The 24,033-nt window shown below is 43.5% G+C and overlaps 1 protein-coding gene and 1 long non-coding RNA gene across 2 annotated transcripts in view; both read left to right on the top strand.

The window, feature by feature from the left end:
- The first annotated feature begins 1,373 nt into the window (after nt 1-1,373).
- The window catches only part of STON1 (stonin 1), a 42,917-nt gene continuing 20,257 nt past the window's right edge, over nt 1,374-24,033 (top strand). The window contains exons 1-4 of the mRNA XM_059843450.1: nt 1,374-1,635; nt 11,485-13,464; nt 20,081-20,283; nt 20,664-20,731. Of these exons, the coding sequence (XP_059699433.1) occupies nt 11,499-13,464; nt 20,081-20,283; nt 20,664-20,731 (2,237 nt within the window). The 5' untranslated portion in view covers nt 1,374-1,635; nt 11,485-11,498. The remainder of the gene's footprint in view (nt 1,636-11,484; nt 13,465-20,080; nt 20,284-20,663; nt 20,732-24,033) is intronic.
- Nucleotides 13,471-18,538, top strand: LOC132324583 (uncharacterized). Its single transcript, XR_009485673.1, has 2 exons — nt 13,471-17,279; nt 17,440-18,538. It is a non-coding gene; the product is annotated as an uncharacterized LOC132324583 (long non-coding RNA).

Raw genomic sequence — 24,033 nt, 5'->3', positions numbered from 1 at the left:
TATTGCAAATTCAGACAAAGCCTGAATAGTACTCCCCATGCCTAAAACAAAGAGGTAGAACTGCTTCATTTTCACAGAAAGCATAAGAAAACTTTACAGAGGAGATAAATGGGACAAAAGAAACCAGTTTGCAGAAGGAGGTCCTTCCTTATTAAAATACAAGGGAAATTGCAAAAACTGGAAAGCAGTGGAGCTGAAATGGATGTATAATGCTTCACAAAGAATTTTGGATGGATTACACAAGAAACTGGAGCTCGCTGCTCCAGGTGAGCTGTCCCTACTACTTGAATGCCTTTCAGATGGGCAATTTGGGTGTCTGCAGCCCCTGGCAGCTCTGCTCCATGTCCCTGGGAATGTTCTGGATGGTTTCATAGGTGGTTTCATCCTCCTCATTCTATCTGTGTGTGCTCTGGCCTTTCGGGAGCAGTCTTTTGCACCTCTGCTAGGTGCACGCAGAGGGGACTGGATGAGAAGGACATTTAAGGTACCACAGCCGTACAGTCCTGTTGGTTATTCAGACATTTCCCGAGCCTCGGAGGATCTCCAATCCCTGGAGGAGCTCTGCCCGCACTGGCTGCCTGGGATGCCCTGCCTTTCCCGCGGGATGCTCCGGCGGGATGCGCCGGGCGGGGCCTGTCCTGGCCGCCGCCCCCGGCCCGGCGCGGCCGCTGCTGCGCTCCCGGCGGCGGGCGGGCCCCGGCGGCGCCGCGGCGGGACCGGAGCGGGCGAGGAGCGGGTAAGGAGCGGGCAGGGACCGGCTCTGCCCCGGGGCAGCCGGGCCAGAGCAGCGGGGCACGGGGGGGGCTCCGGCCGAAGTGGAATTTTCCCGGTAGTTGAGGCGCAGCTGCGAAGTTCTGCCTTGGAACGGGCCGGCGGATGGGGCTCTTTTGTTTTGGTGTAAGAACATGATGCATTTAACAAAAATATTTGTCTCCTTTCTCTCTTTTTTTTTTTATTTCTTTTTTTTTCCTTTCCTTTCCTTTCCTTTCCTTTCCTTTCCTTTCCTTTCCTTTCCTTTCCTTTCCTTTCCTTTCCTTTCCTTTCCTTTCCTCTTTCCTCTTTCCTCTTTCCTCTTTCCTCTTTCCTCTTTCCTCTTTCCTCTTTCCTCTTTCCTCTTTCCTCTCCCTTCCTCTTTTCCCTTTGCCCCTCTTCCTTTGATCTTCTTTTCAAGTAGAAGTGCTGAAAGGGGGATGGTTTTGCCCAGGGGCTTTACATCACGGCGGAAATCGGGAGGGTTTGGGTGCCGGGCATCCTACGGGATTTCATTCCCATGACTTTTGCCTTGTTAGGGAGGAGGCTGGGGCAGGCGAGGAGTGTTTTTCTTTAATACTCGAAGTGAATTGAATTCCTGGAGCCTCTCTCATGTTTTCTTAGTGGTTCGGCTGATGATGTTAAAGTATGCCCGTAGGGTCAGGGTATTTGAGAGCGTGGCTGCAGAAATCTCTCCCACAGATCCAGCCGGGGCGCCGGGCTTTGGGAAAAGCCCCGGAGCGGATGCAGAGGATGTGCTGCACAGGGCTGGGATGTTTGAACTGCACTGACCACACATCCCCTTAGTGCATACCCCAGTGATGGAGCTTTAAGGATCGTGTAAATGAGAAAAAAAAAGTAGAAATATCCCCTTTTCGGCTTTAGGTAAGTCCTCACCGAAGAGTTTGGGTTTTTTTTAAGGTGTAGCTGTTCTGTTATTTGTGGGAAACAAGTGGGCTGAGAAAACTGCTGACTAAGCTGTTCTCCGGACCCAAGCGAAAGTTACCCAATTCTATTGCTTCCCCGGTGTTTTTTGCTGTGAGGTGGAGAAACCCTGACTGATTTCTCTGCAAACAGGACTTAGCTGCTTTTTTTTTTTTTTTGGGAGAGTGGTAACGACTGACTGGGGAGGAGGGAACAGAAGTTTTGGAGCCTGAGGCTTTTAAACATGAACTGTTCATTTTGGTGTTAACTTGCTTTGCCCCGTCTGGGGACTGAGACTCTTCTGTAGTGTGAGAGAAGAAAAAGCAGCAGCTGAAGAGAACACTTTATGTTGTCTGATTTGTGCAACGGGAGAAAATGGTGTGAGGAAAGATTAGCTGCCTCCTTGCCTCTGTGTGTGAGAGGAGGAGAACTGAGCCCCATGCTCTGTAACCAGCTGTGGCTGAGCTGAAGAGTCATTTGTTTCAACAGGCCAGAGATGGTATTTACCTGATGTTGGAGTTGTAAATTACACCCCTGGGAAAACCTGCCCCAAGGCAGGTATCAGGTCCTTGCTTCATGCTGGGCTTTGATTGTTTTCCTTCTCCCTCATGAATATGCAGTAAGTGTTTTTTTCTATCACTTCAAAAGGTATCAGGGTTTGTAAACTTAATGGCCCAGCTTGTTGCTGATCTCAGAATAGCAGGTTAATGTAGGTTTGTAAATTAATCTGTGTGTGGACATTAACTCCAGCATGAAGACAGAGATGCACTATCCTGGGCAGTGTTTGGCTTTGTGTTTGGGTAAACAAGATCCCTCTAGTCCACCACTCCTTTCCTTCTGGTTTTGATTGGTATAAATATAAGCTGACAGAAAAGCAGGCTGCCCACGTGTCTGTCTTAAAAGGCTTTTGGAGAGGAACCCAAATGAGGCTTTTTTTGGTGTCTGTGTTATGAATTACACTTTCTGACATGACTGTCACCAGCTGCTATTAACAGTACTTGTATCCACATAAACAGGGATTTAACCAGTACATCTTCCCCTTAGTGCTGGTATTCCTGTAGGGCCTTAAAGCAGAGAGAAGGGGAGTCTCCCATAGATCAGGTGAGAGCTGTTCTGTCAGAAAATGTTCCTGACAGCTGTCAGACAGTACTTTTCATGGCTACAAATCTTATGTCATGGGTTATACTCCAGGAAGGTATTGCCAGGGGTTTGTTGGGCACTAAGGCATGAGGCAGTTTTAAGGGCAGAAATAAAAACTGACTCAGAACTAAAACTAAAGTAAAAAAAAAAGGGGCTGTTATGCTGTTCAGTGATTTTCCTAAATACAGTATTTTTGTCAGCTTCCCTACCTTTTATTACTCACTCTGAGATTAGTGGCAAGTGTTTTGAAGTGTTCTTCTGTGCTGTGTATTCTTTGTGGCATTTCATCCCTCCCTTCCCTTGGACACTGCAAACACTAGCAGAGAACCAGACTTAAACTTCTTTCTGTCCACAGCCAGCTTAATATTTTGATATGTGATCTGTGTGCCAAAGTACTCAGGCTTTTTTTTATTTTTTCTTTTTTTCCCCAGAGAGCTGCTTAATCCTAAAAAAAAAAAAAAAAAAAAGAAAAGAAAAAGCTGTTGCTATTACAGAAGTGGGACAGCTACCCATAACTGCATTTCTGCTGCTTCTTAGTCCCTTATAAATCTCTGTCTCTGCCCAGGGGGAGAAGAGAGGGAGAGGTTTGGGATGTTGAAGTACTTGCCAGAGCCCTGTGCAGAGCTGCTGTGACCAGAGCACTTTTGTGGGATGTGCGTGCTTTCCTAATAATAACATGTTTCCTAAACACAGTTAAAAAAATTGCTTCAGTAGATGCAGTAACATTCCATTAACTTAGTGTCCTGCAGAAGTACTGCATATAAAAATAGATTTATTTTCCTGTCTCTTCTAGGCCAGAGCATTTTTTTTTTATTATTATTATTAAAACAACCCAACAAACCTGTACAGTAAAATGCCAGCTGGTGTCAATGAACAGTTTACATGCCTGCCTGCTGTCCCTTGGCTCTCCCAAATGTGCCTGTGGAGTGTAAGCTGTGCCATCACTGTGGTGCTGCTGAAGAGGAGTGTGATTCAGAGGATGAAGCAGGACTAGCCCAGGGAGCTAGATGTCAGTGGGAGCTGTGGGAACTGTGTTGTCCACGTGACAGGAACACAGGGGAGTGAATGAAATATGATTTACCTATCTTGTCTATGCAGATAATGGGAAGAAATTAAGTGCAACAGCACAGATCAAAAACCACCTTCCAGCTAAAAAACTTTTTAAGGGTCACAGGTTTGCAGTGAGCACTTTCTAACATTAAAAAAAAAAAAGAAGTTTTCACAATACACTGCTTTGTGTAAATGTTTTGCTTTGAGAAGATGCAATCACGTCTTGCATCACACTTTGCAGTCACCTCTTGCACACAAGTGATGTGTCTTAGGAGGCACTGTAATATCCAGAAAAGAAGAAAATAAAAACTCTGAGTAGGTAATACTGATTTCATCAGGCTTTTTCTTATTTCTTCTAGGAAAAACAAGCTTTTTCTATTAAAGATGTTCACTAAAACATAAAGAACCATTTTGTGGTTCTCAGGATTTAATCCAGTTCTAATTTGAGCTAGTAAAACTGTTCCTACTGTCTTGGATAGACAGTGTCTCCCTGACGGTTTTCCTGGCCATCCCATTTGCCAGCAAACTGGGCATGAGCAGGGGTCCCCCTGTCCTGCCTTCTCTGTTCCCAGCCTGGAGCCCAAAGATGCACAGAACCACGGGCCACTAGACCTGTGTTAGTGACACCTGGGGCAGTCTGTCACCTCCTGAGGTGGGGAGTCTGCCCAGAAAACAGGAAAATGCTGGGATGGAACTCTGCTGGGTGTCATCTGCAGGAACCGAGTGAGAACTTAGAACTGATGTACTCAAGAAAGATGCTCAGACTCGTGCTGAATACTGCTGTTTGCTATTCTTACAGATATGCCAGAGACAAATGTGGGTTTTATCACTTTGGTTATGTTAAAAGGAAAAACAAACAGGTTCTAAGTGTACCCGTGGCTCTTCTTTATCTACCAGAATGATGCAGTTTGTGGTGTGATCTAAGATGTTATTTCATCTCCCTGAAACAAAACAGTTACAAGTAGCTGTGGCCTGGGAAAACTGTTGGTTTTTTTTTTTTTTTTTTTTTTTTTTTTTTTTTTTTTTTTTTTTTTTTTTAATGTTAGAAAGTGCTTGTTGCAAGCCTGTGAGCCTTGGATGTTTCGTAGCTGGAGGCTGATTTTTGCCTGACTTCTGTCTCCATGCTGTTACATTCACTGGTTGGTATGTTCTGTAAGGTGTCTGGACATGGGCTGAGTCACAGCAGGTCATGCAGGACCTGCTGAAAGAAACCTTACAGCTCCCCTCAGGTGAGAGAGGTGGCCTGGGGGGCAGGAGGACCTCTGCTGCTTTTTGCAGCTTCAGGTCTGCATTCCAGGGTCTTTCCTGATGGGAAAGATATTTTAGTTTCTATTTTTTTTAATATATTTTTTAAAATTATTATTTTCAGTTTATTCTATTTAATTTATATTATCTCATTCTGAAAGTTGTGTTCCTGACAACAAGCTCTGCAAAAACTCCTTGAGAGGAATGAGGGTGCAGATCCCAGGTGGCTGTGTGGCCGTGATTTGTAAAAACCTCTCGATCTCTTTAGGAAATACCTTTGGTTTGTCTCCGTAACATCATACAGACACTTCCAGTAAATGTCTGTAGGCTTTTCTGCCTTGATTCCTGTTCCCCACTAGGAAAACAGGGAAGGACAAAGCTCCTGTGACTCACCCGTGGTGATGTGACTGCTGGAGCGGGGTGAGGGAGGGTGTGGGAATCACGACTCGCTGTGTATGGGAAGAGTGGCTGAAGCTGATGGAGTTACACACAAGACCAGTCATGCATGAGGTTTTGTTGTCTTTTCGAGGCAGCTTTGGAATGACTTCACATCTGAGTATTAGGGAAGGACTCCCAGAATGGATCTGCACATGAAAAGGAGTTTTTTTACAGTGCCAAACAGCTGATGTTTGAGTGATTATCCATGGCAAAGATGGGAATTGTTGTGAGTAGCTGTGCTAAATTTTCACATCCAGTGTAAGATCCTCACCATCCAACCTCCTCCTCTTGTCAGCAAGGAGAGCTACTTCTCTGGGGAGGATCCACTTCAGGCACAGCTGAGCAGAGGTTACCAGAGATGTGACTCGGGCTGCTTTTCTTTCATTCTCCATTTGGGAGCATCCCATAGGTTTTCCCTCTGGTGTGAATCTCATATCACAGCCTTATAAAGCATGAAGAGGCAGAGCAGCTGGAATTTCTTCAGGCCTCCATCATGCAGTGCCTGTGGGATCCCTCCCTGGCTGCATCCCAGATGCCCTCCCGGTGTGCTGTGACCTCGTGGTGGGGAGTCCCCACACCCCAAACCCTGTGACATCATCCTCACTAGAGAGTGTTTCAGCCTCTGCCCAACCCTTTTCTCTAGCAAAGAAAGTTGTCTCTGCTTGGGAATTGTGATGGGTTGTGCTGATACCCTTAAAAATATCAATTTTTTCAAACTTGTGCCTTCAGGCAGGAAGAAGCAACAGCGAGAGGTGTTTGCAGGAGCTGGGCCTGCCTTTGCTCTGGGGATGTGCACACTGTCAAAAGCTGAAAGCTTTAATTCCTCCAGCTCTCGGGGCCAAGAGTAAGGAATTCCAAATTAAACAGATTAGCTGCAAGCTCTGAACTTCTCCCAGCTGTGCCTGTGCCCCAGAGAGTGAGCAATGTAAATAAAAGGTCACATTGCACTTTGAAGTCGGTGTATTTTTGACTATTACACCAGTTCCTCATTTTCTAAAATGAGTAATGCAGTGGGAAGCTTAATTCAAATCCCAAATAGAACAAAATGCCAAGAAATTCCTATTTCCCATCAGCTGTGGCTTTTGTTTATGTTTATTTCAGATGTATAGACTGGATACATTTTTAATGTATATCTTAGGTAGAAAAAGCAGAGTTAAATAGAAGTGCAACCACATGTAGTATCAAAGTAAAATTTGAGGCAAATCATCATAAATCAAGCAGTATTTTATGTAGAAGCTGTGCTTCGAGTTTTTTTTTTTTCCAGAGTTAAGTAATAACCAAAACAGTGACTCAAAGAATACGGCTGTAAAACACAGAGATAAATCTGCCATGTTTTACTTGGATATCACAAGGGCTTAGAAACATTTAGGGTGTTTTATATACCATATGTGCTTTATTGCTTAAACTGCAGAGAATTTGTACCTCCCTGAGAGACTCTTGCACTCTGTGGCAAAATGCTTGAAGAATTGTCTGGGTGTTTGTAGAAAGAGCAGCAACAACTCATGGTGTGGTTGTGGGACAGCTTCACCACAGCATGCACAGGATGCAGAGCTGGGCATTAAATTTCTATATGGACTGTATGCAACAGACAACCTTGCTCCTGGAAGTAAAACTGACTTGTAGTAGTGAAAGAGGTCCATAGTTTTTCTGGAGGGGTGGAAATAAAAATGGCCAGGCACTGTCCACAAACAGAGCAGCTCCTGTGAAGAGCTCAGCTTGTTTGGAAGGGATTATTTCACTCTTCTGTCACACTGTATGTAGATGAATCTGGGGGTTTTTTTTGAGCTTGGAGCAAGTAATGAGGCTGGTGTTTACCCAGCTGAGCAAGGGGCACACATAAGGTTTGTGCTTGGGTGTTACAAAGGGAATTTGTTTACAGGATGTGTAGCTATACAGTTCTGGAGCTGCAATGGCCTCTGGAGCTAGAGAGGCAATAAGGGATGTATTTATAAAATTATGCTTTTCAGTGTGTTGGGAGTGTGAGTACTGTCAATTAAACACTGCATTTACTTGCTTTATGCTTTGCAGAAGGGAGGTGTTTCCCTGACATTCCTCTTTAGCCCATGCTCCTCCAATATTTTAAAAGAGGCCCTTTATGTTTGAACATAAGGGGACGTGCTTGAGGGTTTTAACTGGTGCCAAATTTTAGGGGAGACCCCTGAGAGTGAGATGTGCAGGGGGTCCAGCTGTGCACTGTGCTGTGAAGGAGGTGACAGGAGGCCGTGCTGTCACAGCGTGGTGGGGACATTGCTGATGACACCTCAGCAGCCTCAGCTCCCTGAGGAGCCAGGTGCATCTGGATTAAGAGTGCCAAAGCCAATACCTTGGGATGCACCTTAGGGTGAGCAGGGAGTTATTATTAGTGCTCAGTGTAGGAAGAGGTAACAATATCCCCCAGCAAGGCATGAAAGCTGAGCCGTGTTTTTGCTGCAGATTTGATCAGGGATTTCTGAAGCAACAAAGGAGCCAGTGATAGCTACAGCCTATGAAATCTCTCAATAATAGGATAGGATTTCTCTTCTTTCCATCCTCAAGGTGTTAAAATGAAGAAATTAAGCTGCAATGACTGCTCATTAAACACTGAGGGAGTTTGTTAATCTGATAAATGGGAAGATTGTTTTCAGGCAAAAGAGGATGAATTGGAATGAATTGCAACTTTTGGGTTCACTGGAATTAATGCACCTAGGATCAACTGTTATTTCAGCCAGCTTTTTTTTTTTTTACTGGCAGTTTCAATATTCTAAAAATGGTATTTCCTGCCTCCTATCTGAACAAGATACCACACGTGCTTGTAATTTAAGTGTCACAGGCCACATAACATGTGTGATCAATGCTTTCTTCTATCATTTTCCTTTTACCCAAAGCATTTGGGTTACATTTTTGTGGGTTCCATGGGGACCTTTGCTTTTTGGAGGCAAAACACATCTATCCTGAAGCCTGAATTTTAGTTTGGTTTCAGGGAAAAATGTCCCAGTTCATAGGAAGGAATTTGGAGCACGGTTTAGGACAAAATAGAAATTGAAAGCATTATTTTATTTCTTTGTGCAGATGTAAAAGAATCAGAGATCAAGTGATGTAAAGCAGCATAAGACTGGTTTTTTTTTTTTTTTTTAATACTAGATGAGTGGTGCTATCCTTAACACACAAGAGGTTGTATTTCCTTGTATTAGCATGACATTATCCAATTGGCTTGTAAAAATCCATTTGGGCTCTTTTTCTCCATTCCTAGTAGTCATTTTTGGGGATCAGTGAGCAACAGTAGGGGAACCACTATCTATTTCAACACTTGTTGCATGTGTGTTTTTGTTATCATCAGCATCTTTTTTTCTTTTAAAAAATTCCCATGTAACTGCAACAGCAACAAGATGTGAAAGCTGCAGCCTCTGACTGGTACACTGAGGGCATTGTGACTGCAGAGGAAAGTGGTTTTTTCCCCTTTTTTCCATCTGGGAAAGTGGTTTTCTTCATTGACACTTACTGACTGAAGTTAAATGTTTGGCAGGTGGAGTTCAAACACTTTTTGTTTTGTAATGGGAAAAAAACACCCTGCCAAATAATCTGCAACATCACATTTTAAAAAGGGAATAGTAACAGACCTTGGGGGGAAAAAAACCCCAAACATCTGGGAATAATAAAGGACACTGAAAAATTCCATTTCTAACAAGAAAGGGAAACAGTCTGCAAATGTGTTCTTTATTGTAAACACCCAATTTTATGATTTCTTTTCCATTGGTGCATCTCAGTGTAGTGTGATTTGCTCCTTGAGCATGGCTGTGGTCACACTGGAGGGTTGTGGCAGCATCCCCAGAGCCCCTCTGCAGGGAAAGGCTTCTCTTCCATCCCCATTGTGGTTTTTCTCTCTCTCTGGCCATCCCTTATCTCTTGTAAATGCCAGAGGAGTTTTTAATGGCAGCCTTTGAGGCTGTTTCCTTATGTTCTCTTGTCTACCAGGCTGCCCCAGCGTCCCAGCTGTTCCAGGAAAAAGCCACACCCCGAGTCAGCATCACATTAGCTGCTCTTAACAAATGAGGCTTTGAAAAAAGGGCTGAAAACTTTGAAACTTCAGCTCTAGAAATAATTAATGCTGAAAGAGCCATGGTGGCAACCAGAGGGAGAGGAGGAGAAGGGTGTGATATGGGAGGAAAAAATGATGACCAAGTCAGAGACCAAATAGCTGTGATTTTTCTTTCCATTGCTGCGCTTTATGATGAAGTGATTGTGTGGGTGAAGGACACACTGGTAGTTGTGTGTGTCTGAGCTATGATAGTAATTTGTACTTCTTTGCTCCTTTTCTCTCTCTCTCTTTCTGTAAGTGGCGATTAGAGTGCTTATAAAATAACTAGCATAGTGCAAATATTTTTCTGAACAAAAAGGTCGAGAGTTCAAAAACTAATGAAGGACCAGAGTTCCCCTCTGTTGAGAGCTCTCTGTTGGTCAGCCTCAGAGTAAGCAGATTGTGCCACAGTTGATGGCACTTTCTTACTGGCTACACACTGCCCCAGAAATAATGGAGTAATGATAAAAATAAAGACTTGTAGCACAAGTTTCACTTGGCTGAACCATAGTATGTCTAGAAGTGAGCTGTTCTGTACGGGTTACAGATAAAGAATGGCTTTTATGGTTATGTGATTCCGAAGTGCTGTGCAATTAAACAGCCTGACTGTGGCTCTGTGTGCATGAAGGGCAATAGCTCCGAGTCATCATTAGCTGCCCTTAATTAACGGAGTAATGTACATGCAGGTGGTTTTTGTCTGTGTGAACTCCGCCTTCCTTGTGCTTTCAGGCAGACGTGGATGTGTTCTGACAGAACAAGAGTAACTTTCTATCAAATGAGCCATGTTTATATGTGCCCCCCTGCTGTTTCAGTGTGCTCCATTCCTCCAAAGGCACTGTCAGTTTTTTGCTTGCTCCCTCATCATGCAGGAGCAGTGGGGAGGAAAAACTTAGGGGAGAACATGCCCTGCATAAGGATGCAACGAGCATTTAAATTTCAGCGCACAATTTAGAACCACGAAGGCAAGATTAATGATTTACTGCTGGCAGTCCTGCTCAGAGGACATCCAGCTGAGCCCTTTTACCAAAGACACTTTGTTTGATGAAGTGTAGTTTATTAATTGGTCTAAAGACCTGTCCTTTTTCCAGGCCACCAGCCAATTCAGGGCTTGGCAGATGTGAGTGCTGTTACTTGGCCTTGACTTGTGTTTCATCAGCGTTTTGTCTGCGGTGGAGGCTCGCAGTCTACTCCTCCACAGGAATGTACTGCTCATCCTTAGGGCTAATTTCTTGTTCAAGAGTTTAATGCCTTTCCAATGCTTCCTTATAACATGTCCAGTCTCCAAGAGTGTAAGCCTGGGTTGAAGGAACTGATGTAAAGGGATTCCTGCACAGGTTCTGGCATGCATCCAGGTTTTTGCCCTGATGACAGCAGCATGTGTACCTTTGCCATCAGCACTGAGTTGCTACAGCTTTTCAACAGAAAAATAATCCCTTCTCTCCCTCCTGATTCTATTTTTGGAAACAGCCACACCATTCTTAGTAAAATGCTGGGAAGGAGGGGAAACCTTACCCGGAGCAGATGCCCAGTACGGAAAAATCTCTGTCCATATTTGAAATTGTGCATAAGCTGTATAGTATTATGTTGTATATAATGAAGCTGAAAGCATTATTCAAGCAGTCCTGTACTGCTGTGGGGCATTCTGCTCTCTCTGACTGAGAGGCTCTGTACATCAGATGCTCTGAACAGCTGTAGAGCTTAGAACTCCCTTCAAACCCCAGCCTGGGAGAGCAGTGGGGATTCACGGGCATTTTATCAGTTTCTACACAGCTTTCTCAGATTATACATGTAACACAAAATACACTGGATTTGTGAACTGCTTGCAAATTTGAGCTTTGTGTGATTTGAATTTAATTTGAATCATGTTTGTTGTTTCTTCATAGATGGCTTGCGGGTGATGCATTGTGCAAGTGCCTCAAGGTTGTCCTACAGGATGTGTTCCCCAAATCCAGCAAACTGGGTCACCTTTGATGATGAGCCTCTCTTCCAGTCACCTCAGAAACTGGTTGACAATCAGAGTAGCTCCAAACCAAATGGCCTAAAGCTCAACCTGTGCAGTGTTCATGAGTCTTCTAGCAGGTCATCCTCTACAGGCAGCACTCCGCTCTCATCTCCTGTGGTTGATTTCTACCTAAGTCCTGGACCCCCCAGCAACTCTCCACTTACTACACCTACCAGAGACTACCCAGGAAACCCCTGCATTCCAAAGTCTGGGATTCACATGCTTTACCCCATCCCTGAATGGCCATCAAATGTTAACCCTTCTCCATCCCCTGAGATTTGCTCATCCCTGGCCTCACAGAAACCGAGCAGCCTTCCTTTGAGCCCCTCACCTAATGACCATCCAGGTAAGACTTTGGTCTCCAAATCAGCAGATGAAGAAAGTCCTAACCCACCAGGAAACTGCGAGGAGCTGGCTCCAGGACACTTCCCGTACTTCCACAGTGACTGTGCTTTTTCCAGTCCTTTTTGGAAGGAAGGGTGTTCCCTCAGCATGTCACCAGCTAATGCTAGCATGCACAGGAAGGACAAAGTGCTTGACAGGAGTGGGTGTCATCCTAGAGACAAAGAAATGTGTCATGATCAGAAAAGCCTTAACCAGGGCTCCTTCAGTTACATCTGTGAGAGGCTTGAACACCTACAAGCTGACAGCTGTGAGGCCGTGGAAAACCCACCCATTTCCAGCACCCACGCGTGGCACAAGCTCTCCCCCACCATCCCACGCAGCCTTTTCAGGAGCCAGAAATCAGATGGGTGGCCATTCATGCTGAGGATTCCTGAGAAGAAGAACATGATGTCATCTCGGCAGTGGGGCCCCATTTACCTGAGCGTCCTGGCTGGAGGGGTGTTGCAGATGTATTATGAAAAGGGCCTGGAGAAACCTTTCAAGGAATTCCAGCTGCAGCCGCAGTGCAAGCTGTCTGAACCCAAACTGGAGAGCTACAATGTCTCAGGAAAAATCCACACTGTGAAGATCGAGTGCGTGTCTTACACGGAGAAGAGGAGGTACCACCCCAAAGTAGAGGTGATCCATGAGCCAGAGGTGGAGCAGATGTTGAAGCTGGGCACCACCGATTATAACGACTTCACCGATTTCCTTGTGACGGTCGAGGAGGAGCTCATGAAGCTTCCTACTGTTTCCAGACAAAAGAGGAATTACGAGGAGCAAGAAATGACTCTGGAAATAGTGGATAACTTTTGGGGCAAAGTCACTAAGGCAGAAGGAAAACTCGTAGAAAGTGCGGTCATCACACACATTTACTGCCTGTGTTTTGTGAACGGCGGTGCCGAGTGTTTTCTAACCCTGAACGACCTGGAGCTCCAGAAGAGGGACGAGCGTTACTTTGAGAAGGAGCAGGACAAGAAGTGGATCGAGATTCTCGACTACCATTTCCATAACTGTGTCAAAGCACAGGAATTTGAGCAGTCACGGATTATTAAGTTCACACCCCCGGACGCCTGCAGGCTGGAACTGATGCGTTTCAGGACACGCTACAATGGACAAGACCTTCCCTTTTCTGTGAAGGCTGCAGTGGTGGTTCAGGGGGCATACATTGAACTTCAGGCTTTCATAAACATGGCTTCAACTGCTCAGATCCCCACACGGGTACCCTCTGTGAAATACTGTGAAAATGTTATGATACGCTTTCCTGTTCCCACACAGTGGATCAAAGCACTTTGGACCATGAACCTCCAAAGGCAGAAGTCCCTAAAAGCCAAAATGAATAGGAGAGCATGCCTTGGGGCTTTGCACGAGGTTGAATCTGATCCCGTAATCCAAGTCTCGGTTGGAACAGCAAAATACGAGAGTGCCTACAGGGCTGTGGTGTGGAAGATTGACAGGCTTCCAGATAAAAATTCAAGTAAATAACTTGTGCTATGGGCTTGGGTGTGTGTCTTCACTGGGTTTCTGCTTGTGTGTACCTCCATCAGCTGTCGTGGTTTGGGTTTTTATCTGTGGGATGCTGTTGGTAGAAACCAGAATAATCTTTTAGAAAAAAGAGAACACAGACATAACAATTTCTTTAAACCATGTTTTCATAATTTATTTGATGGAGGCAGGTGTACTGTCAGTCATTTCAAGTGCGTGGTATCATGGAAGCAGAGCTGATCATTCAGAGTAAACCTCAAGTCTGTAGTAGTAAGGCTGAGGGAAGGGTTTATGCTTCTGATGTACCAGCAATGGTGGGCAATGGGTGGGATGGGAAGCAGAAGTTGGTAAAATGATTTATTACCCAAATATCACACAGCTAATAGAAAAGGTGGTATTGTCACTGCTGGGTCTTGGCTTTCTAGCATCTTTCAAGAAATGGTAGGTATGATATAGAACTAGAAGGTGCTGTGGTTAAATTTGCTGTAGGAAGTGCTGTGCTTTTGCAAAGGCTGGTTTCTGTTACCTCTTTCATGGGTTTGTGCATTGAGATTGGACATTCATGGCAATAACTGCACTGACAAAAAATGCCTCACAATTTATTCTAAGTTCTTTCTGATGGTGGTACCTCACTGAAAACCTGTAGCAGTACAAACAGCTACGTTTTTAATTGCACAGATGGAAGTAGGTAATTTAATTTAAAGGTGAAAATATTACTTTTTGAAGAGAAAAAAAATATAAATATTTGGGTTTACAATTCCAATTTTTAGTCATTTCTAAAGACATATAGTACATTTCTAAAGGCATAAAAATTCTTGAGGAATATGGTATCCTGCTTCAAGTTCTGTAGAGTGAAGGCATTTGATCCTTTGCTTGATCCTTTGCATTAGGTGTACCTGAGGCTTTGGGGATCTGTGTAAGACAAGGGCACCTGTTAAAGCATTTAATGTAAAATATCTGTAAAATCTGTACTTTTGAAAAAGGGGGTAAGTGTATGTTACTAACAGATGGATTGTCCTAGTCTTGTATTACCCTGTCTAGGCTAACTGCCTCTTTAAAATGTCCAGAAAAGATTTTACCTTCTTAAGTCCCAGTTTCAGGCATTCTTCTACTAAGCCAGGACTAATGGTGGGGGAAGAGCAATGACAGAGGAAGTGAAGGGCATGGGCTGGGGAGACTGAAAAATGGCCAGGGAGGGCAGAGGAGTGGTGGAGAGATGGAGAATGAGAAGGCAGAAGATTCTTTGGGTCTTCAAAATCCCTGTCCTGTGCTCCAGGTTTCAGAGATTTGCAACATGTTGCTATGACCCATGTGTTCTCCCAAGGCTTACAGGACTGTTTAGGTAGCTTTTAGTATTCTTTGCTATTTAATGTAGGTTTGCTTCTGTGAAATCAAGTCAGCAGTTTAGGCAATTTTAAAGAAGATTCTAAGTCTATCGAATTTCCTGCAGTTCTTTCACCTGAAGATTTGGTGTGCACAATTAATTTCAGATTTAAGTTATTTGAAAGGAACAACTGGGGGTTTTCTGAGGCATTCCACAGCTCTACATTATTTTCCACCAGTAGCTTAAACTTCTGACATTTGAATAATTCCTCTAGCTGAGATCTGCAGAATCATTTGTCTCTGTGAAATGTTCGTGCGTTTGAAAGAAACATTTTGGTCGTAATACTGCCCAGTCAAATTTTAAACCTCTATATCAAGTGCTCTGTACACAGTTAAGAGTTTAAAAATAGAGTTGTCCCAAGGCTTGCCAAGAGTCTGGAGACAGTCAAACTAATAGAAATATGTAAACTTTCATAATGTGTTTACCGCAGGCGGAAAAATATGCTGAGGACTTTGCTTTCAAAAAGCCTTTGTCCAAGGGTTCTTAAAATAAAAAAAAAAAAAAAAGAAAGAAAAGGAGAGGTTGCTTACGGTTATATTGTGGCTCCATTTATAGACATTGAAATATGTTAATATCCACTGGATTCTACTGAAGTGTTTCTTGGAAAAGTGCTGGCCAAGTGAAGTCAGTAGGAGCTGCAAGAAACAGCAGACTTTTAAAAGCTGCCTGTGCCTATTCAGATATTGTATTTGGAGTCAGAATTTTGGTATTATTTTTTAAAAAATGGAAAAAAGGAAAATAGGTTTGAAGGGCTGATCCAGTGAAATTTCTGCAAATTGAGTCTATGTTTGTGAAACTGGGGCTTAGTGTGCGGAAATGCAGAACATGTTATGATTTTAGCACAGTACTGGGGCCAGTGCTGTGGAGAAGCTGTGTCAGCTGCTTCCCAGGGAGTTCCCAGGGAGCAAGGGAGAGACTAAACTGCAAAGCACAGTGCTTTAATCACTTGCTGTGTAAATTTGAGCCCTATGATTTTTCCTGCTAGGACAAATCCTCCATCCCTGAGCTGCTGTGTAAAGTAACAGTTCTTCAGCTGCTTGTTTCTTATTTCATTCTGCATTATGGAGCCACTGAGGAAGCAGGTGTTAAATAGGACAGCAAATTGGAGCTTGAGGAGGTTGTGGCTGCTGGCAGCCTTGTCACAGCATCTGTACATGAACTTTGCTGTGGGAGGTGATGTGGTTCCCAGGAACCACTAAGTGCTGCTCTTTTTGTCTTCTAAACTGCCCAGGTGGGAACTCAAAGCCATGGCTTTGTCAGGTGGGCTCCATCCTTGCCCAGCCACCTCCTTCTGGCACTGGCACCACAGTGAGATGGTGCTTGGTGGTGGTACTGTCCCACTCCTCTATTCCCTATGCACTTCTCCCAGCAGGTTGGAGAAATGCACCCATTTAGACATAGCTGCAGGAGTTACTGACTTCTAACAACCCTAATGTTTGTAAATCTGCCCTTAGTAATTGTTTATGTTTTTGTGTTCAAAGTAAGAGTTTTAGAACTGGACCTATTTTGGCAAAACTAGAATTGTTACATAACTAAGATAACCAGTGCATTGTTTTGGCTTAAATTGCTTTGCTTCATGAGCCTTTCTCAGATCAAGGTTGCTTGAATGCTACTTACACAGGCGAAAAAGGGCCAAATTGTGTTAATAAGTGCAAAGTTGTATTATTAATTGCTTTTGAAATGCTATATGAATTCTAAATGATATTTGGAATCTAGTTTCATTGTTCTACTATCTTTTGTTTGTTTGTTTTGGCTTTTTCATTGGTATTCCTTGGAGACAGAAAGCAAGAGTTTGGAATACTTTTAGGAAACAAGAGCCAGATTTTCAGATTAGGGCAGACTAAAATATCTCAATTCACAGAAATCTTAACAAGTTGCATAGACACCTAAACTGCAGGGTTTCTGTTTCATAAGTTAGATAGTAAAAGCTCAGTAATCTCCCCCAATTTTTCTGGTTGCCTCTCAGGAGTGGTTTGATTTCATCGGTCCAGGTGGACAGAGCCTGATGGGCCACATTTTGGATAGCTGGGCTTGAATATGTCATCTTGAATATGTCAGGGCTCTGAAAATGTCACCTTAGCACACTGTGCCTGCTCCACCCCACCAGTCTTTCTACAGCACCACCTTTTCTCTCCTTCTGGCCGACACCTGGCTTTTTCATCATTACAGTTTCTTTTGCAAAAGGATCTTCTACACGCAGCCTCTCTTTCTTATCCTAACTCCAGTGTGACACAAGGCCTGGGAAGCAGTGGCTTCATGGAGCAGAGATGAAAAGAACTTCTCAGTTTTAGGTGAAAACTGGGGGGATGTTCAGAGTCTTCCAAAATGCTGTTCAGTCACTTTGTCATCTGACAGCCGATGGGAAGAAGTTGATCTACGCTCCTAGCACAGCCCAGCAGTGGCAGAACTCTACAAGTGAAGGGGTGAGTACTTCCCTTTGACATTGTGTTGGCACAAGAGACAGATGGGCTGGGGGAACCCTGTGTTTTAGGAATAGGCAAAAAGGTCCAATGGAATCTGCTCCAGAGGACCCAAGGCATTATCCTTATCCAAATCCCAAACCCGTTGTCTCTGCCTTTGCAGGTTACCATCTAAGGAAAAGGAAGCATCCCAGAATTCACTGCATCCCAACACCAAGACCCACCTCATGGCTGTCAGTCAGCTGGAATATAAACCCAGAGGTTTCTTTGGATGGTCCTGAATCACAACTGTGCCATGTCTAGCATGGAAACCTTCTGCAACAGCCCAAGAGGTATGGCTCGTCTGTGCCTGGACTCCAGTGGACATCTGCTATCCAACATTTCCCATCCAATATCTGCCCAGGAAAATTCCAAGCAGTGTTTTTTTCTGGATTCCATTTCTCAGAAGACAAAACAATTTTCTAGACAAGTCCCACTGCTATTTGTTTCTTCATAAGTCTCCCCTCCAAAAACCCAAAGAAGATTCTGAATTTGCTCTCCAAAAGCTCTTAGATGTATGCTGGTTGCCTTCCACTACAAATTAACTACAAGCAGCAAACCCTTTTTCCTCAGATTAACCACTGCCCCAGAGGGCTTGGTCTTTTCCCTGGCCAAGACATGGCATGGCATCTTGGTGCTGCAATTCCTGCTGTCCTCCCCAGGATGCTTCACTTGTGGCTGGCACTGTGCAGTCTGTGCAGCCCAAGCCAGGAAACAGCACAAAGAACAGGTCAAATAAATGTGTTGCCAAGCTGCATCCTGGCACCACCATGGGAAAGGGGAGCAGGTCCTGGGAGCCAAAAGGAGCACAGTTCAGATGGGATGACATCTTGCAGTGTGGCTCTGGAACAGGATGTTCCTCATGGTGTCCTGTTGCTGGGATGATAGAGGAGTCAAGGATGGAGAGGTCCACATCAACAGAGGCTCATTCCACCATGTCCAGGCAGTCTGGAAGAGGGACTGAGGACCAAGAGAATCTTAGTGCAGCAGAAATGGCCTTGGACACAGCAAGAGGTGACCAGCAGCAGATCATGGACAAGGCTCACATCACAGAGGTGCAGAGATCTCCTGTGCCTGGCTACACAAGTGATGAACACCATCTCCTCCTGACACTTGTTCTGTGCTCCGGTTTCATTCCCAAGACATTGGCAGGTGGCTGTAATCCTTATTTCTGACTTTGTTCCCTCTATTTCCATAATAAAGTCCCTGATGTTTCAGTTGTACTTGTCTCTGTGTTTTGTGTTATTGTCCTGAGACTTCAGCCATATGCTGCCTGGCATGGCACTCCTTGCAAACTGGGGATCTTTGTGCTCCAGTGCCTTGCAGGACCCTCTCCTGAGGTGTGCCCAGAGGTCTGTGTAATGTTACAGGGAAAACCTGCAGCACAGACAGGCACCCAGCCCAAGGCTCCTAGGAGCAATGGAGATGCAGCTTTTTTATTTATTTTTGCCTTACAAAATGCCTGTGAGCCTGTGGATGTGGAATATTAGCATGATTTTCCCCAGGGGATGGATAAAGCTCAGTTAATGTTAACTCCATCTTCAGTATTTCCTTCATTCTGGTATGGAATTGATTCCTGTCACTGGGGGAAGTCAGTGCATAAAGAATGGGACATTTTCCCCTGAACTTCAAGATTCCATTCAGTGTAATGGATGAAAACCAAATATACACTGCCAGGCTTGCCTTTGACAAAATACAGGCAATCCTTTTTCTTCTTCTTTTTTAAATTTTTTTTCCCTGCCTGCAGCCAAAGCATAGTTAGTTGTCTATGCTGATGATTAAAATCCTGGAGAGGAGGAGAAATGCAGAATTGCTACGTTTTGCCCTGAAGAATTTGGAGAGGATTCTTTTCATTATATTAAATTGTATTATCCTGCTTTCACACACACAGTCAGTCTGCTGACTCCAGTTGCTTTGGGAAGCAGGCTTTCACCCTGTGTTCCTGTGTGCCAGGAAAAGTGCTTGCCCTTATCATTGCCACATGTAAGAAATGCTGAAGCAAGTGATCCTTAGGATCATCCCTAGGATGATTAAAGTAATTCAGAATATGCTGCACAAAGCCTTAATGACATTGTTTTATAACATCAGGGTTATTTTAGCAGGACTTTTTTTTTCCTTTTTTTGAAGAAATGGGGTATGTTCTTTTCCAAAGCAGACAGGGACTCCAGGTAGCCTTTATCCTGGCAGGTGGGATGTATCTTGTTTGAGCAGCACTCTGAGCTGCACCTTTATCTTCCTGCTGTGGACATAGTATAATAAATGATGGTACGCTAGATAGCTGTAGTACTTGAAATAAGCACTGCAGTAAAATTTCTGCAGCACAGAGCTCTGGAAAGAGGGTTATTGGCCACAGGGCAGCATCTCTGCCTTGACTACACTGGGACCTTCCTGTTTTTATTTTGCTGTCAGAGTAAGAAATGTATTTTTAAGGGAAAACTGAGATTCCATCAAATAGTTTGAATTTAGCAACAAAGCCCTACATTTGTAATATCCTCTCAATGAGAAGCTGAAAGGATCTGGTAAATCTTGTGTAAATTAATTTGTAAAATTGCAATGACCGTGACAAGTGTAATGAAGCAGACAGAAAATGAACAAGCGGCCACCTTATGCCCAGATAGCAAAAGATTATAGATAGAATAACCTTGTATCAAACAACAGCTCTGTGTTTATAAAAGGTAAAGCTGTGCTCTCTTGCTAGGAGATGAACCTAAACAAAGAAAAGATAATTCACTAATGGTGTGGTGGTTTTCTTTTTCTTTCCCAAGGTTTGGATCATCCACACAGCCTGTCTTACAAACTGGAACTGGGATCAGACCAGGAGATACCATCTGACTGGTACCCATTTGCTACTGTCCAGTTTGTTGTTCATGACACCTGTGCCTCAGGAACAGAAGTGAAGTCCCTGGGCATAGAGAGTGATCTGCAGCCCCAAAAACACGTGGTTCAGAAAGCTTTTTACAATTGTCAGGTATTCTCGGAGCTCTGCTTTCCATGTTTTCCTCCTCTTCTCCCTCCCTGCTCCCCCAAACAGTATTTGAAAAGCAAATATGCTTTGTATTCGAAACACATCTTGTGTGTACTTTTGATAATGACTTTGAGCAAAAGAATCATTAAATAATAATACCTTGTTTGATCAGAGATGAGACTGAAAAATAGAACTGTGAATGCAGCTTTTTTTTTTTTAACTCATTTGAGCTATTTTTGGGAGTAGTGGTTTTGAAATCTGTTGGGTCTGGAAATATTTTGATTTTGTGTCAAAGCTTTTTTTCATGCTCTTGCTGCAGTTCACACTTTCCATGTCCAATTATTTGCTAACTCTACCTGCTGTTTTTTGTTTTCTACCTGCAGGTTGAAATTGAAAAGAAGTGGATTAGGCTTGATGGAGAAGACCCAGATAAGGCTGGCAACTGCCTAATGCAATGAAAGAGGACAGGAGGCACTGTCACAGGATATTAGTAGGAATCAATTTCCATAGGAAATTCTATTGTTAGAAAAAGCGCAGTGACCTAGTTTAGGGTAAACATGGTCATTGAATTTTTTTTGTGCTTATGGGTTTGAGTCTGCAAATCAGCACTCACTGGACTGGCCTGCATTCAAGTAAACTTCCTGTCATGGGAGTCCTGGTATGAGTAAGGTCTCCTTGTCAGAGCAGCAGGATGTGAGCACTTCACGGACTGATTCTAATGTATTGTTTTCCTGTTGTGTATCTGTGACTGGGGAATGATCTCATACTCCCTGTTGATACCTAATGGCACTACTCAAAAGGTTCATGTCACTTGGACATGTAATATTTGGTAATAAAAACTTCCAGAGTGCTTATGATCTATCAGCACCTGTGTAAGGTCCAGAAGGACCAATTACAGTTTTTAGTGCTGTCTGAAAACTAAGGTCCCTCATGTTTTGGCTCCCCTTGATGTATGTGAGTAGAACAAGTCCAAATAATATTCTCAACAAGAGCCTTGATTAATGAGTGGGAAATTCAGTGATTTCATTGGGAAAAAGGGTCCTCTGCAATAATACTCTTTATTCTTCTGTGGCTGCAACTGTTCCCTCCTCAGCACTTTTTAGGTTCATTCAAAGTAAACTCCTGGGCAAAAAACCCCATATGGCAGATGTGATTGAAGTTTCTGTGCCAGCATTAGACAGTTCCTGTTCACTGCTGCAGCAAGTGAGATAAGGGGTGGATTCTCAGTGAGTGTAAATCAGTCCAGGGCCATTTCATCTGATGAGGCTTGGAGAATTTACACTAGAGGAGGCTTCCCCCCACAAGCTGGAGAAAAGACTGGTTGCTGCTCTGTGTCTCCTTTAGGATGCAAGTTCCAGATGTTGGTATGGAAACTGCAGGGAGCTGTGGCTTTGAGTAACTTTTAAGACCTGCATGGAAAGGGAGATGTTTTCATACTCCTGGCTCTAAAGGTGTTTTCCATGGGGAAGTGATGCAGGAATGGACTGTCACAAGAGACATGAAGCTGTGATGCTTCATCAGGCAGCCTGAGCTACTAATCACTAATGTCAATGTATTAATTGTATTGTCAACTAACAACTGGCCTTTAGGGAAAGGTTCTAATACTTTCCTTCAACCATTATCCCCTTTGCCATTTTCTGCAGGCTGTAATTCTATGTCTGAAACAATATGATAAATTTAAAATATGCTCATGATACCCTTTTTTTTAGGGAGAGGGGCTGCAGTTTTCTTAAAATTAGCCTTACTTCAAACTAAAATTAGTGGAGAACAAAAATATAGGAATGCACTGCCTCACTTTATATTTTGTTTAGCTTGTAACTGTTTATATAAACACTGTGTAAAAATACAGATAAATGGTATTCCCCAAAAGTAGAAATATGTGGGATATACACAGAGAAAATTACCAGTCTGAGGAAACAGAAGACCATAATATGAACCTAGTTCATCACAATAAACTTTTCCCCCCATCCAGAAGCTGAGAATGAAATGGGTAATAGAGTCTATAGTAAGTCCTGAGGGCAGGTTTTTTATGGGTATTGCATTGCCAAAGCCCCAAATAGACTATTATGGTATTTGGGCTTCTCTATATATCCCTTTTTATTAGCAGATTATATTGTTATAAATCTAAGAAAGCGTTGGACTATAGTAGTGATCCAAATATGTCTCAGCTGTTGCCTCCTCTGTGTTTTGACTTGAGAAGCCATTAGCACCTTCAAGTCATGTTTGGTGTGTTTTATTAATATTTAATTTTGGTTTATATTCTGCTCAGCTGAACTAAGGGGCACAGCGTTGCCACCAGGGCAAAGTGTTTATACTTGGCAGCATGGCAAGCTCTGCAGTTTGCTGAAGTCCATGGTTGTACTACAGCTACAATATTTATTAACCTCTTTGCTCAGTGAGGTAGAGGAAGCAAAAAATGCATTGCAATTACCTGCAGTTACCTTTGTCTGGGGCTGACTTGTTTTGATTGGCATTAAACAGCTAATTCAGTAAACCTATTAACAGCGGTTGCTCTCCAGAGCCTGTCTCACCCAGCTGGCCCCTATTTTTCTGTTTTTAAGAACAAGGAAGCTGAATATCTCCATTCCATCTCTCTTTCATCTTAGGATCTCCATTCACAGCACTCACCTCCTGGGCATTGGTTACCTGGTGATGTTACCGGGTACCCAGTGGTGGTGTTACAGGTCCTGCAGAAGCTGTGGCTGCTGCTGTGCTCTCAGGTGTCTGCTGTGTCTCAGGATGTGTTTAAGGACCCTGTATAGTGTTGACCCTTCAAGATACAAGCTACTGTTTGCAGTGAGTGGCTTAAATAATGAATGACCACCTTCCAAGTCACCATTCCTGCTAGAGAGTTGTATTAACTCTAGTTGTATAAAGGTGTTATGGTGCAAATGATCATTCAGACTTACCGAACTCAGTAACATAAAAAGGTCAAGCTACAGCTTTATCTGTGTCGCAAACCCCTGGATTTTCATTTGAGGCTTGCAAGACTCAAATTAACTTAAAGTTAACGTGATTAACTTTAATCAGAATAGGATCCGGATAACAGGGAATTAACTCCACAGAAATACTGCTGCACTGAAAGAAAGTTACTCTGTTTAATACATGGCTTTCAGTTTAAACTTGACAATTAATGCAGCCTAAGATTGAATAATTGCCCTGTTCAGTCTCACACTGATGTTCATATGCCTTGATGTCAGAATATTTAAAAATAGGCTGCAGTTTAATGAAGGAAAATTTGGGTTGTCTGACTTTTTTCCCTGCCATCAAATTCTAACTTCCTATTATATTGCAACATGCCAAACCAGAAATAACCAGGCTTCTCCTTTCTTCTGTGTTGGCTTGAGCATAACTTACTGACCAAATATTCTTAACTTTAAGACTCATTGCTAACATTTTACATGAATTTTAGCTGCAGTTTTTTTTAAATTAGCCTTACTACTGGTAGTATCAGCAGCTGATACTGAGTAAGCATACGGGCTCTGAATTCTTTAGAAATCACGGCTGCAAGTAGTCTAACTGTAATTTTGGGAAGGGCAATGGAGATGAGGAACAGTTGGTGTAAGCTGTTGCGATGCATAAGCAGTATCCAGCTAGCAGAAGGAGTGGAGCTTTAAATAACCCATGAGGTATTGGCATCCTGTGAGGAGCCAGGTTTCACACGTGTCTGATCTCTGCTTCCCGCAGCGAGCGCCTGCAGTCACTGAAATGCTTCCAACTGCTTGGGTCACTTAAGATGCTGACATTTCACTA

The sequence above is a fragment of the Haemorhous mexicanus genome, chromosome 3, assembly GCF_027477595.1.
Source record: "Haemorhous mexicanus isolate bHaeMex1 chromosome 3, bHaeMex1.pri, whole genome shotgun sequence".
Lineage (NCBI taxonomy): Eukaryota > Metazoa > Chordata > Aves > Passeriformes > Fringillidae > Haemorhous > Haemorhous mexicanus.
This window is presented reverse-complemented; position numbering and strand designations above follow the sequence as displayed.